Source organism: Grammomys surdaster, unplaced genomic scaffold (assembly GCF_004785775.1).
Source record: "Grammomys surdaster isolate TR1022 unplaced genomic scaffold, NIH_TR_1.0 125946, whole genome shotgun sequence".
Taxonomy (NCBI): domain Eukaryota; kingdom Metazoa; phylum Chordata; class Mammalia; order Rodentia; family Muridae; genus Grammomys; species Grammomys surdaster.
Window position 1 is genome coordinate 101,546 of NW_021620768.1, and position 14,221 is coordinate 115,766.

Here is a 14,221-nt window from a genome sequence, read left to right on the forward strand (position 1 = left end):
GGAGGGAGGGAGGGAGGGAGGGAGGGCATGCGCGCGCATGTGCGTGTGTGTGCGTGTGTGTGCGTGTGTGTGCGTGTGTGTGACACCACTCATGAAGGGTCAGAGAATAACCCCAGGATTCACCATTTTCACCCTGTTTGAGAAAAAAGGCCCTTAGCTGTTTTTCTGCCATGTATGCCAGGCTAGCTGGCCCGTGACCACCCAGAGATCCTCCTAGCTCTTCCATCTCCCTTTACGAACACTGAGATTACAGATGCAGATGCAGAAGTGACACGGCCTGCTTTTACACAGGTTCTGGGCATTTGAACGTAGGGTCCCAGGCTGCATGGGAAGCACTACCCACTGAGCCACATCTCCATCCTCCTCAAATGTTTTTTGCTTCCTGGAACACTCACTGGGTGCCAACTGCTCTTCCACAAGCTTTTCCTGAGCTCTGACCATACTTGGAAGAACTTGTATCAATTCCTGTGGTGAGTTACCTACTCCTAGCATTGTGTCTTACACACACAACACACATTAAAATCCAGGTGAGTACTTTAATCTAACAGTGGTTGGGTACATTAGAAGAAACAGGAGGTAAGAATGAATGAAATATTTTCCCAGATTCCTATTACATGAAAAATGAACAAGCTGAAACACAGAGGTACACGGCAGATTGGCAAAGCACAAGCTGTACCCAAACTCAAGTCACCCTCTGCCTCGGCTAATTTGCGGGAAGCCATTTAATCCAAGTCTCTGCTTCCTTCTCTGTACAGTTGGTACAACTGTTCTAAGTCACGACTGTGTAAAGTCCCTACATTCACAAGCTGGTGGTTATTTTCAACATATTAATTTTCTATGTAAAACCCACAAAGCAGTGAGCAGCCTTCCCCATAATAACGGCTCCATGATCCCCTAAAACTTTGTAAACAAATTAAGCCTTTTTTATCTGAAAATATAATTTCACAGTGGAAAAAAAAAATCAACTTACTCACAACATCAAGCTTTTAAATTATAATTTTATATAACATTGATATGAAAATTGCTGGCCAAATATGCAAAATATAAAAACATAGAGAAGCATAGATTTGTGAGCTGAAAAAATAGAACAAATTCAGTAAAAGACAAAAATCCAAATATCCCCATGTGTCGAGGTAGTCATCATATTAAATTGTTTCATACAATCGTCTTTAACTATGAATGTAGCTGCTTACATCCTAACCATTAGCCTTAATATTTCAGAGGAACATGGTTTCCTATATCATGACATATTATGCTTAGATTACCTCAAAGATGGAAAGATCAACAACTACATATAGAGAAAATGTTTTTAACTTTGACAATTATCAATATCATTAGAAGCATAGCAAAGAGGGCCAGCAAGAGATGGCTCGGTGGGTAAGAGTGCCTGCTTCCCAACCTAAGACCTGCATTTGATTCCTGGGACACAAATGATGGAAGACTGACAGAGGCAACTGTCCTTGGCATGTGTATACACACACATACATGTACACACAATACATGTACACACACAACACACATGTACATATACAATACACACATACATGTACACTTACAACGCACATACATGTATATATGCAGCATACAACATTCAACATATATAAATATATAGATATATACAAACAGAGAGGCAGAAATGAAAATGGTTTGAAGAATACACAAAACCACATAAAATCGGACAAAAGTAAACACGCAGAAAAGAGTCATCTTGTCACCTTTGCTTTCCTGACAACTATAAGAGAAAATATTAGGTGACACATCTGTCACCTGGGTAGAAGATTTTTCTAAAACTTCCTTACACTATTTAAATTTTTCTGTTAAAATCACACAATTTTATAAATGTCCACTAAAAATCAGTTTGTTTGTTTTTCTTAAGCAATTCCACAATATAAGTCAGCACTGTCGCCCACCTCAACCTACAACTGCAAGTTCCAAAGCCCCTGGCACGTTAATGACACTGACAGTAACACGTGTCTGTTCTTTCTGCACATGCTGGCGCCTCTGTGCGTGACTCCCATTCCTCAATCCCATCGACCGCTGCAGTATACACTGTCAGTCAGTGTATTTAGAGGAAGAGGAAAGGAAGACATGGATGACTAAACATTTGTCTAGGGCTACACAGCAAGAAGTAAAGACAGGGTTACATTTTATATGCTCTGGCCCTGGAGTAACTTTCCAAGAGGATTACAATGTAGCTCAAATATGCAATTCGAAAGTTCCTAATAGTTATACTGAAAAAAATACCACAAACAGGAAAAATTAATTTAAAATGTAACTTAACCCATTCTATCTAAAACACATTTATCAGATAGTAAAATTGGAAAACATTACTAAGAAATTTACTATGTAGTCATATAATCACATAGTCTTGTCTTCAAAATCCAGTGTGTACTTTAGCCTATGGCTTACTTCAGACTTGCTTGGTGCTTGGTAGCATGTGCAGGCAGCAGCTCCCCCTGGTGTTAGATATGACCACTCCCCAACCCTGTCTTGTAACAGATCTGCCATCACAGAGGGATCGCCACAGGCCTGCAGTCACCCTGAGTATTTACTGCCCTCTAGCAGACTGTCCTCAGATGACCTTTTCCACTCCAGTTTGATAGCAAGACAGACAGAAATGGGTCACTGAACTAACAGAGTCACTTCACTGTGTCTCTGCATTGGCCACTGCTTTAAATGTCCCTCCCAGGGGTATCTAAGTAGCAAATACCCTCAGAACACAGGAACAAGGCCAGATCGTTTCCTGGCTCTGATAATGAAACTAATGATTTCCTGTAGCAAAAAGCCTGGGTGGGTTTTCCAGCAACTGCCTCCTAAGACTGGAGGTGGCTCAAGCTTGGAGCTCCTCGGGTCTTATACAAACCCCACAAGTATTCACTATCTGACTGGGCTCCTGGGCATCACCTGGAACAAGAGCAAGTCGGCCACCCGCACTGCCATTTGCAGTAAAGTCTTTTGTCTCTGGTTCAGGAACCTTATTTTTTGCCAGAAAGCCTCCTGAAGCTAGACTGCTAACTCAGCATGAAGTAGGTTAACTAACAACTCATGGCCCTCAGCTCTGGCCTTTAAATTTTGCTGGATTTGAGACTAGGAATCTCCCAGAGATGAGTTTTACATTTTCTTCCTAGACTGGTTAATTTACCATCCTAGAGTTAAAAGCTGCTGGAGAACAGCAGGCTGGAAAACCATCGATTTTCTTTCTGTTGCTTGCAGTCTCTCCCCTGCAGCAAAGGTCCCCATTCGAACACCTCCCTGAGAACCCACACATTCTCTTTTCTTTCTTTGTAGCACTTGCGTATACTGTACCTTTCCACAGCATTTGGCTTTGTCTATAATCTTTAATGCAAACTCTTTTCCAGTGGACCTAGGAATAACCAGAGGAAAACCATTAAAGCTACAAGTCGGAATAAACCTGCCTTCCTAATTCCCTGTACAGCACAGGCACCTCTGTCCCTTAGTCAGTGTGGGGAGGGGTCACGGGAGGAAGGACCTCCCAAAAACAGAGGAAGAAAGAAAAGTCAGGCTAATTAAACCTTCCTTTACATTATTAACTCATATTGAAGTATTTAAGTTTTGTCGTATCAACCTTAAACCTCAAGATGGTCTCTAAGGAGAAAGAATAAGGAAAAGTTCATCAGATTAACAGGAGAAAGAAAACCTGACTCACGATGTCTCTTTACATTAATATACAAGCCACCTCAGTCTATAGTTAAATCCTTGCCCTTTCAGTCCCTAGCCTTCCTCCATACCTTCAACAAGATCTGGTATATGTTATTTCACCCTACAGACCCTGCCTGGCACTAAAGAAATCCCTTATTAGACACAAGAATCTTAATCTAATACTATTTAATTTTTACTCAATATTAGCACAGTTGAATTTGACAACATTGAAATGCAAACAGTGCAACAGAGAACATCACAGTCTTCTTAGGAAATATTCAGAAAACACGTGTTCTCTCATCTGGGGCTGCTTCTGCCAAAGGGACGAGGCCCAGCCTGGAAAAGTAACATTTAAATTGTTCCCCTTGTATTATAAACCACATCCTAACAGATCCATAGAAGCTATATTTTAGACACCTCAGTGTTTTCTTGGTCAGCAATCTGTATGGCAGAGCTCTGTAAAAAGCTTCAAGAACGAGGGGTTTCTTATATAATAGGGATATATAAAGGGCAGTGAGCTCTCATTGGAGATGCAACAGAACAGATGAACTGTAATTATCAGAACCTTCTAAAAACCTGACACAAACTATAAAAATCAGCCTCTTGGAAGACAGTGGGCAGGAGGAATGGGATTAGGAACTGTCGGAGGGTGGACTGGGAGGGGGATAACAACTGGACTGTAAAAAAAGATTAAAGATAAATATTTAAAAAAAGAAAGTTGGCTCCTGCTCTCACAGTCATGGCTACTGTATCCAGAGCTATGAGTCTATCAGCCCAGCACTGGGTGAGAACATTGCTCTGAAGGTTCAATGAAGTGGCACAGCATTCCAAGAAGAGCCTGGTCACAATGGCTCATTTTCTTCCTTGTAGCTCTAGGCTGGGGGATGATTTCTGATATGTCCTCTAGACCACATTCATACAAAACAATTTTATGTATATAACTGTCTTCTGACAAAAGGCTCATGGCCATGTCAAAGAACCGGCACCAGGGGCAGGTCCTCTAAGGAAAGGGGGACAAGGCACTTCTAATTCCAGAGGGAGAACTGTACCTGTGGAGGAACAGATCACGAGCCACTCACCTGTCCATACACTCTTTAACTACTGCAAAGTTGCCATCGCCAATGACCTTCCCAATTCTGTATTTCTCCAGAAGGGTGAAGGACTCGGAGCACCTGTTTCCATTCACACCTGCAGCCAAGGACAAACACGAAGTCTGAAGGAAACATCAGCATTTCCTACTGATTCCTACATACTTGGAAAATAGTGAAATGCAATGAATGCTATTATTTATAGGTCTAAGCTAAACTAAAGAAAACCCTCAGCATATTTACTTCCTAAGTAGAATGCCAAATCACCATTCCTTTTGACCTTGTTGCTTAGAATCAGAAACCCACAAAAATCAGTAAGCCCCCAAAATATTGAAATGTCAGTTAAAATAAATGATTATCTTCAGGAAGAGGTGACGACTAACCTGAGCTTTTAAAAATTGCTCTGTCAGGGAAGAGGAGGTGCGTGAGGCAGAGTCAACCAGAGGAATACTCTACTGTATTCTACTGAGATCTCTCCTAGTAAAGAAAATTCTATCAAAGTAAGGCACTATGTTGAAGCTAATTACTGGCCCAAAGCCTTCTCAAAAAAGTGTGCAATGGGCTGCGAGCTAACACCAGTCCACTGTCATGGTGTGTCTTGTTATCTCAGGCAAAGCAGAATATATTTGTGTTCATCTAATTGAGAGAATCGAAAAATATCTAGGAACTACTAGCACATAACCAGGAAGAGCGAAAGAGAGGAAGCCAGGACTAACATCTGAAACACAAAATGGTATGGCAGAGACACTACATACCCTGAAGTGACTTCCACTCCCAACACCTCCTAAAACTAACTCGACTAGCAGGTGGCATGGTCACATCCCTACTGAAGAAGAATGTGGGACCTGTGAGATTCTGATGGCCAGCAAGTTTAGCTAGGTTTTCTTTATAAAAGTAATAACCAGATTGAGAAGTACCTTCAGGACTCATGCAACGGTCAAGTTCAGGTCCACCGTTTACATTGGAAGAAGATCTGCCCTGAGCAGAAATCTGCTAAAAGAAGAAAATAACCATTATTATTTATTACGATACATTTATAAATTATTAGCTCCCTAGTATTTATATGATGTCAAATGACTAAAACAGGAAAATGATACAGAACTTTTTTCATTTATACAACATAACATATTAATGAATTTATTTCACAGATACAGCCTCCAATTCAGATTTAACATCACAAAAATTGACATTGTACATTTTAAAGCTGACTCCTGTGGAACATTAATACCTCAGTCGTTACTGCTTTCCCTCCAAATGCCTCGCACAGAGCTCACTGTCTAGTAAACAATTTCTGAATTTGTTCAATCCTTTATTCCAAGGTGATTCCTCCTCCAATACACTCCTTCCTACATCAAAAATCGCCAGAGAAATCAGAGATCAATATAAGCTAATACCAGCCCTGCTCTCTTTGTCTGAATGCTGGGATTACAAATATGCACCACCATTCCTAGTAGCCTAGCTATTAAAGGAATAAACAATGAGAAGAATGAAATTCTTCTGCAAAGTTCAATCTCAAAGATAAATAAAAGGAGCCCTGGTGACTACTCCCAGGACTCAGAACAAATGGACCAGGGGGCTAGGTCACCAAATTCTAGTGAGTAATAATAGACAGGATCTGTTCACAGATCTAAATCTCATCACCCGGAATGAGACAGCCTACACCTGCTGGGTAGAGTGTGGCACATCCTCTGCCTCCAGCACCTAGAACTCCAGGACACAAGGCCTACACCTCTGAGATGTTTGGGCCAGCCTTGGTCCTGTGGCCTACTTCCTTCTTGCCCAGCTTTCCTGGAAGCAGTTAACATTCCTCCAAGTCCCTCTCTTGGTCTGCATGTCCTGACTGACTCCAGGACTCTCTAAGAGGCTCCCTGAGGAGGGCAATGGCTGGAGCAGGCACAGTTACCTCCACGTCACTCACAAGCACTTCAGAGTGTTTACCCACTGAGTTCCTGTGAACCTTTCTAACTCCCTCGGTGTTTACTCTGAGTAAAGCCCCTTTCCTTCCCCATCCCCATTCCTTGTGCAGCCGATTAATTATAAGCCTGCTCTGTACTGGGAGTCCAGGGGGACAAAAGGCATGGAAAGAAGTCAGGAAAAGAACAGGTGTTGGACGCCGGTTCTCTAATAAAAATGTGCCAAATGGGGAAGCCATGAGTGTAGGAGGCGGAGGCACCCTGTGGAGGGAGAGGGCACAGAGCCAGTAAGTCCATGTGCATCCAACAGAAGCTTTGGTGAATCAGCAGGAGTTGTGGCTTTTTAAGCAAATAATGACAGAAACCATTTTTTCAACTCTCAAATTGACATTTTTTTTAAAAGTGCTAAAAGGGATTTTCAAAAATCCCTGCATTGACTTAACAGGAGTGACTCATCCAATATATTCCTCTACTTGAAAATAAGGCTTTCAATTTTTAAAAGCATGAAAAAAATAATACTACAGGAGATAACTGTACTGCAACCCAGATGAACTAAGGCCAAGACATAATGAGGAATAAACATAACAACATAAATTTCCCTTTCTTTCCTCACTGTTTAGTCGAATTTACAGCAACTACTGGTGCTGTGTAAAAGGATACGAAGATGAAGAGACATGGCCGTTACCGACCAGGACTGGTAATTCTATGAGACACATGAGAATAGTTAGAATACTCCTCGAAGCCTGCCCATTCCAGGTCAGGGCCTGGTGGCCTGAAGTAAATGCTGAAAGGCTAGAAGAGGGAGTCACACTGCCCAGGATTACCCTAGGCTATACCTCTTAATCTCCAGTTTATGATTATTTTCACTTGACTTCCCCACCATGAAACGTGGCTCTCCAAGGCCATCAAAGCTGGCTTTTCATCTTGTTCTCCAGAAAGAGTGCTGGTGAACAGGAAACAGGAAACACTGTTGTTAAATAGAAGGCATAATATTCCCTATGGCCTTCAGACAAGCAGACCTAGAGGACATGGGGGCCACAATGACTATACTAGTCTATGATTTCCTTTGCAGACATTTTGTGCATTTCCCTGTCCCTGGCAAGAGAGTTACCCACTAAGTCATTTTACATTTGTAGCTAACAGTGATAAGTGGAATCCACCGTGTATGTAAACAGAGGTCAGGCTAGTGGCTAGCTTGCTGCTGGCTTTGTGGATCTGCTGAGTGAGCACTTCTAACCCCGAGTACCACAGCTCTGGAGGAGGAAGGAGTCCGCACACCCTGAGTAGAGGACCATAATGGCCCATGCATGCTCAACAGCTGCATTCGCATTTTTTTTATTTTAAAAAGATTTATTTATTTCATATTGTGAGTACACTGTAACTGTCTTCACACACACCAGAAGAGGGCCTCGGATCCCATTACAGATGGTTGTGAGCTACCACGTGGTTGCTGAGAATTGAACTCAGGACCTCTGGAAGAACAGTCAGTGCTCTTAACTGCTGAGCCATCTCTCCAGCCCTGCATCTGCATTTTACAACCTTAAGATCTAGCACACAGAGACAAATGATGACAGAGCACATGACCTGGCCAGCCAATCAGATGGTGCCAGCAACAAGGGGGAGATGTCATGGACCAATGGGGCATGGGTAGAGAGTATAAAGATACTTTCCAATCCTGCAATTAAACGAGTCTGTTCCTGCTTCTCACCTGACTCCCGGACTCTGTGTCATTGAATCCACACCTTCTAACTCCATACCCTCAAGGGCCATCCCAAGAGGCCGAGGGCTAGGGCAACACATCTCCATAGACTATGTGCTGGTCAAAATCAGCTAGAACCTCATCACATCTGTGAATGATCCCTTCAGGCAAGGTTATTGGATCTGAGCAAGAGACTAGCAGAATCATAAAGCCTCTTGTCCAAAATGTCTACGTGCTGGGAGCTTCATCACCTCTAGGATCCAGGGTGTCTCCATCATACGCTACCCAGTCACCACCAATGTACTACCATGAAGAGCTTCTAGTGTCCAGTGCTCACAAGCAAGGGGCATCGAAGATGAACACATGCTGGTTATATTCAAATACAGTTCTTACAGTTGCTCTGACTTATAGACACTTGCACAGTGATCACTGCCCCCCCCCCAATCTACCCTAATGTGCTGCAGCCCAGATGAGGACTGAACTATCCCCAAACTCATCAAGCTAACCGAGAAACCACCATGAACAAACAGAATCTGGTATTCAATGTCATGATTTATTTTACTAGGGCACTGAAGTCTTCAAAACTACTTAATCTGCCTCTTTGTTTCTGTTTCTGTCTAACAAAATCAATTATGCTCAAAGTTGAAGTCACCACACAGTGTTTCTGGGGAAATGAAAAGAGTCTCAGAGTGACCAGCTCCCTGGTTCTGAAAATTATTAACTTAGTTTTAAATTCACCAGAAGAGCCAGAGCTCCAGGGAAAAGCAAAAATGTCTAAGGTCAGCAGCTACTGTGGATTTACATCTCACAGCTTGGAAAAGAAGGTTCCAAGTTCAGGAGGTCAGAGAGTTTACATTTTAGCTCTGCCAATCAGGTTAGATACGAAAGCGCCTTCACCACACCTCACAAATCTGGGACAGCTTTCACCACTAGCAGACCCAGGAGACATCATCAGATAAAACATCAGCACATCAGACAGTTTATAATCTCAAGATGTTGGGTGACATTCCATTTGGACTTTGTTCTTCCTCCTTTCAACCAATAAGAATGCTCACTTTGGAGAGCTCCCAGACTGTACCTCTGCCTCAGAACTCAGGCATTTAAAACTGTGTGCCCTGAGTCTGAAGCCCTAAGTTACCGCTGCCTTAAAAGTCTTCAGTTTGGACAGATGAATTAAAGTTCGGGGAAATGTTCTCTTCATCTATCTGGCAGTCCTTGACATATTTAGTACTCTTTATTGCCTGTCTGCACCACCACCACCACCACCCCCCGCCTCAAATGCTGTGATTTAAGGACAGTAAGTAGTCCTGCAGAAGAAAGCTGTCAGCCATATCCAAGGGACTTGGAGGTGCCCTGGCAGAGGAAAGAGCTCGAGGGCTGAGGTCAAGACACAACTGGGAAGGTGAGGATTGGGGTTGGGGGGTAGGGGAAGCAATGACAGCAGCGGATTCCAAGACCAGAAGAAAAAAAAAGTTAGTGGGGAACAGGATGAAATCAGGAGAGAGAGTGGTAAAACTGGTGAGGAGAGAGACCATGGTGACTGCCAAGCAGGAATATGGGCAAAGAAGTCTGGGGAGATCAGATGAAAAGGAAGGGCAGCCTAAAACAAAGATTCTGGGCATCTGGCAGAAAGACAAAAATGTAAAATTGCTGCTAGCACTGAAAGGACCTGGACATCCCCTCCCAGCTAAACAGGCTGACCTGTGGGACCTAAGATACTGTGGTAATAGAAGCTCTGGCTTCCAAAGCTGGGTCACAGAAACAAGAACTGCATGGCATCCTTCCTCTGTCACATGCTTACAAAGGTAGCAGCCACCATTTGAGGACATGAAGGTCATCCACGGAAGAGTCCCAGCAAGGGGGAACAAGGCCTTCCAAACCTCTACCAGACACAGATCTGAATCTAGAGGTCAGTTTCTTTACAATGAATTATACAGAGATGCATAGTCTATTGCAAGGGAGGAGACATATTAAGTGGGACACATGGAGGAGCCTGGAGTTGTGCCATAGTTTGTCTGTGTCCTGGCACTCAGAGGGCAAAAGAGAAAAGGGGCTGAGGTGAGCTCTGCAGTGACCGACCTTCTATGGGTCCCATAACGCCCATGCTCCCGTGGCTGAAGGAAGCTCAGCAGACTAAGGCTGCCAGCCTATTAGCAGCTGCTTTTGCCTTTCATTTGTTAATCTATGGAATCTCCTCCTCCAGCTTCTTATTCTCCTGCCTCCAACCCAACTGTCAGCAAAACAAGAAGTCATCTGGAAGTGGATACCCCATTCCCATCAAGCCTCAGGTAACTACCCCTGTTGTGTACCAAGCCAACCAGCAATAAAAGAGCCTGGCAGAACCACCCAATTAACCTGCTCCTGAAATCCAACTAACTTCTAAGAATATGTGGGGAAATCAGTATTTGCTGTTATTAAGCTGTTAAGAATGCGATATCCAAAAGGACAGAGGGCAGGGGAGAGGAGAGAGGAAGGAGTGAGATGTAAGATTCCCTTCCCTTCTGCCACTCCTCCCTTCCCTCAGCTACAGACCTAAGCAGCAACTCCTAATAAAACTTCTGAACCCTCAACTCCATCCCACAGAGCATGGCCTGGGATGGGGGCCCTGGAGTCTATTCTCAACAAGACTATCCCTGAGGTGATGTGGCCTGCAGCTTGCTGGGTGCTAGGAATGTTACTCAGGATGCCAAAGAGTTGAATATTTTTGCTTTCTTGGAGCAAGAGACTGTTGGTCAGAACATTTTTAAGTACATAAGACAGGGATACAAGAGAAAAGCTCTGTCTGACCTCTCTTGTGCTTACCTTCCTTCTTACACACCATTACACACTTACGTGTTTCATGTGGAATTTCCTTCATGTGAAACTGAGCCTAGAGATTCCATGGTCACAGGAAGAACACTGAAGCTGTCCTGAGTGATTTCTCTGTGTTCTGTCCTCTAGTGCTTCACTTCAATGTATCCCACGAGCCCTCTTTTTATAGAAAAGGGCAACATGACTTCCCCAAGCCAGCGAGGGGGCCACACCAACACCAAAGCCAGGCACCACTCTGACTGGAGTCCGCTTCTAACCACAGCACTCTGTATCTGCCTCCAAGAGAGAGAGAGAGAGAGAGAGAGAGAGAGAGAGAGAGAGAGAGCGCGCACCAGCTGACTCAAGTGGAGCCCTGAGCTTCATTATGTCTCAGGCTGTCCATGGGCTGCACCCTAGCGTTCTTCAGTTCCACCTTGATCCTCTGAGTCAAAGATTTGTGGCTTAGCTGCCAAGGCTTAACTCGGATTGGCTGAAACATTTGCAGAATTCTTTCACAACTAAAGAAAGATGAAAGAAAACCAAGAACACCAGGAGACTAAACTAAGCACTCTTGTAACCATTCCTGAACTGGCCTCACTGCAAAGTCTTATGGTACCAAGACTGGAAAGCAGAAGCTTGCAGCGAAGGAGACTTCTGTCTGGCCTGCTTCTCCCTGAGGTAACTATCACCAAAAGTGATCAAGCTTTCAGAGAAGCCTTCTTCCCCAAATCCAAACAAAGGGGAGCCAAATGTTAGTACCTAGGGACTCAATTTTAGAGTAGCAGCCCAATAGGGATCTGCTAGATAACCTGCACTTTAATAATTCAGTTTATAAATTTTTGCTCTGACATTGCTGTTTTGAGTCATCTATTAAGACAGTTTCTTACAAGCACAGGCTCTGCTTTCAAATCTCAGCTACCCCAGGCTACTGATACAGCTTCTACCACAGGCCCATATGTACCATCCTCTTACGCTGAGACATTATGGTTTGAGTATAAAATGTCCCTCATACCCTAAAGTTTGTTTTTTGTCGTTGTTGTTGTTGTTTTTGTTTTGTTTTAATTGGTGAGTTGTTTTGAGTCAGAGTTTCCTGTAGCCCAGGCTGGCCTTGAACTTGATACTTCTGATCTTCCTGCCCCATCTACTAAATGCTAGAATTGCAGGCACAGGCTAGCACACTCAGGAGTATACTAGGGATCAATCAACTCAGGGCACTGCACATGCTAGGTAAGCATGTAGACCTAGATTGCCTAGAATTCACCATATAAGTCAGTCTAGCCTTGAACTTGCAGACTTCCCCTCCTGTCTCTGCCTCCTGCATGTTGAGATTACAAGCTGGAGCCACCACATCTAGACCTAAGTGTGTCTAGTAATGAATGAGTAGTTAATACAAGTTATGTATTCTCTTATCCCTAAACTTACTATAAGTCTCAACCCATGTTTCAACTAAGGTTATAATCAAGCAAGCACAAACCAAGACAATCTGTATTATTCTCTTGTTCTCATTCCTTCTCAGGGTAGAGAGCAAACTGAGCTTACAGTCAGGTGGATAATGCTATCCGGTTTGGGAAGCTGAGAGCTTCATGTACCTCCTCAAGGTATAAGAATCCTAGGCTTGATGTGTTCTCATTCCTTGTCCACACAGAAGTGGTAACAGCCCTTGCTATTCATTATAATAATCAAAAAGATTCTTCAACTTTTTTTCCTTAAAGAAAACTTCTTGGACCATATCATATTTGAGGTATTTAAGTAGCTGTTTTCAGATACTACATTCCTGGTAATAGTGTATCTGTCACCACTAAGGAAGGAAAACCGATTTACTGATACATACAGAGCTTTGTACAAACTTTAGTACTTTTAAAGCACTTTACCATATAAACAGTCTGACTGTGTCAATAAAGGAAACATTCAGTGTTTAATAGCAATTATTTACTGATGTTTTACCGGGCACATTTTATCAACCTAAAGCACTAGGATTTACTAAATCAAATGAAACCTGTTAAAATTTTGTAAATTTCAGCCTTGTACATTAAAATTCTCCCTATTAAGTAGCTTATTAAGCTGACCACTAATTTTGCTTTAATTCTTTATATTTTTAACATCATAAATAATGCCTATTTATGCTACATGCCTCACCAAAGCGTACATGTTTTTCTTGTGCTACCTTCCTTCAAGTGTAAATGTTCTGTTGACGTTTTAGACTTCAGTAAAGTCTATACTGTACGCTCATCACATTTCACTCAACCTATCACAACCTTGCATTTCCACAGGATGTGAACACAAGGGAGAGAGTTAAGAAGACCAGCTAACTTGATGCCAGGACCAGTGCGGCTTTGACAAGCTCACAAACAGACCACACAAATAATAGAATCACATAAATGTGCCACATCTCTTCCTTTGTACCTTCAATCCTCTGAAACTTCCGGGGCTGGTTGGAGAGGAGCTGGAGGACTTGGTGGACTTAGGAGTGGAAAGCTGGCTGCTGGGAGTTCCATTCACTGGCCAGGAAACAACAAAGGAAACAGCCATCAAAACTCCAAACAACCAGATTTCGAAAACACTAAGCACATGCACGAAATGGCTCCAATGAAGCTTTGCTTCATTCAAAGCCCAAAGCAGGTGACGAATCAGCAGAAAGCAAAAGCAATGTATTACTGCATTACAGACAAAGTCAGACAAGGAGTGACATTAGAATTATTTGCAATAATAGTGTCCCAACAATGATATAAACAAATATAGAAGACAATCATGGAATTACAGGTGTGAGTGAGAGGCCCTGTCCACACAACCTGCCTTCCAGAAAACACAGACAAATGACTGGCTGCTGTTTGCAAAGGTCTATGATGACAGCCATTACAGACTGCCAATATGCATCTTCATCTTGGTGTTTACTAATGGGAGTCACAGAGAAGGACTTATGGCTCTTACGTCAATTAGACTGTAATCCAAATACTCAAGTGCACATGTATGTCTGCCTGCCTGCCCTCCATACATTCTACTTTTGATGGTAAGAACTGAGCAAAGCATGTCATACATGCTAAGTACATGCTCCATCACTGAACCATAGGTAT

General features: G+C 42.9%; 1 protein-coding gene across 5 annotated transcripts in view; it reads right to left on the reverse strand.

Moving 5' to 3' along the window:
* Window positions 1-14,221, reverse strand: part of Dclk2 (doublecortin like kinase 2) — a 132,621-nt gene that overhangs the window by 22,651 nt on the left and 95,749 nt on the right. For 3 of the 5 annotated variants that reach the window (XR_003709445.1, XM_028753097.1, XM_028753095.1), the window contains 4 exons: window positions 13,554-13,648; window positions 5,666-5,738; window positions 4,740-4,848; window positions 3,307-3,364 (listed from right to left, as the gene is read on the reverse strand). Coding sequence is in view for 4 of the 5 variants with exons in the window: in XM_028753097.1 (XP_028608930.1) it covers window positions 3,307-3,364; window positions 4,740-4,848; window positions 5,666-5,738; window positions 13,554-13,648 (335 nt within the window). In the remaining variant the exon portion in view is untranslated. Of the gene's footprint in view, window positions 1-3,306; window positions 3,365-4,739; window positions 4,849-5,665; window positions 5,742-13,553; window positions 13,649-14,221 lie in introns of all 5 variants that reach the window. The other 2 variants (XM_028753096.1, XM_028753094.1) reach the window with 1 other exon arrangement.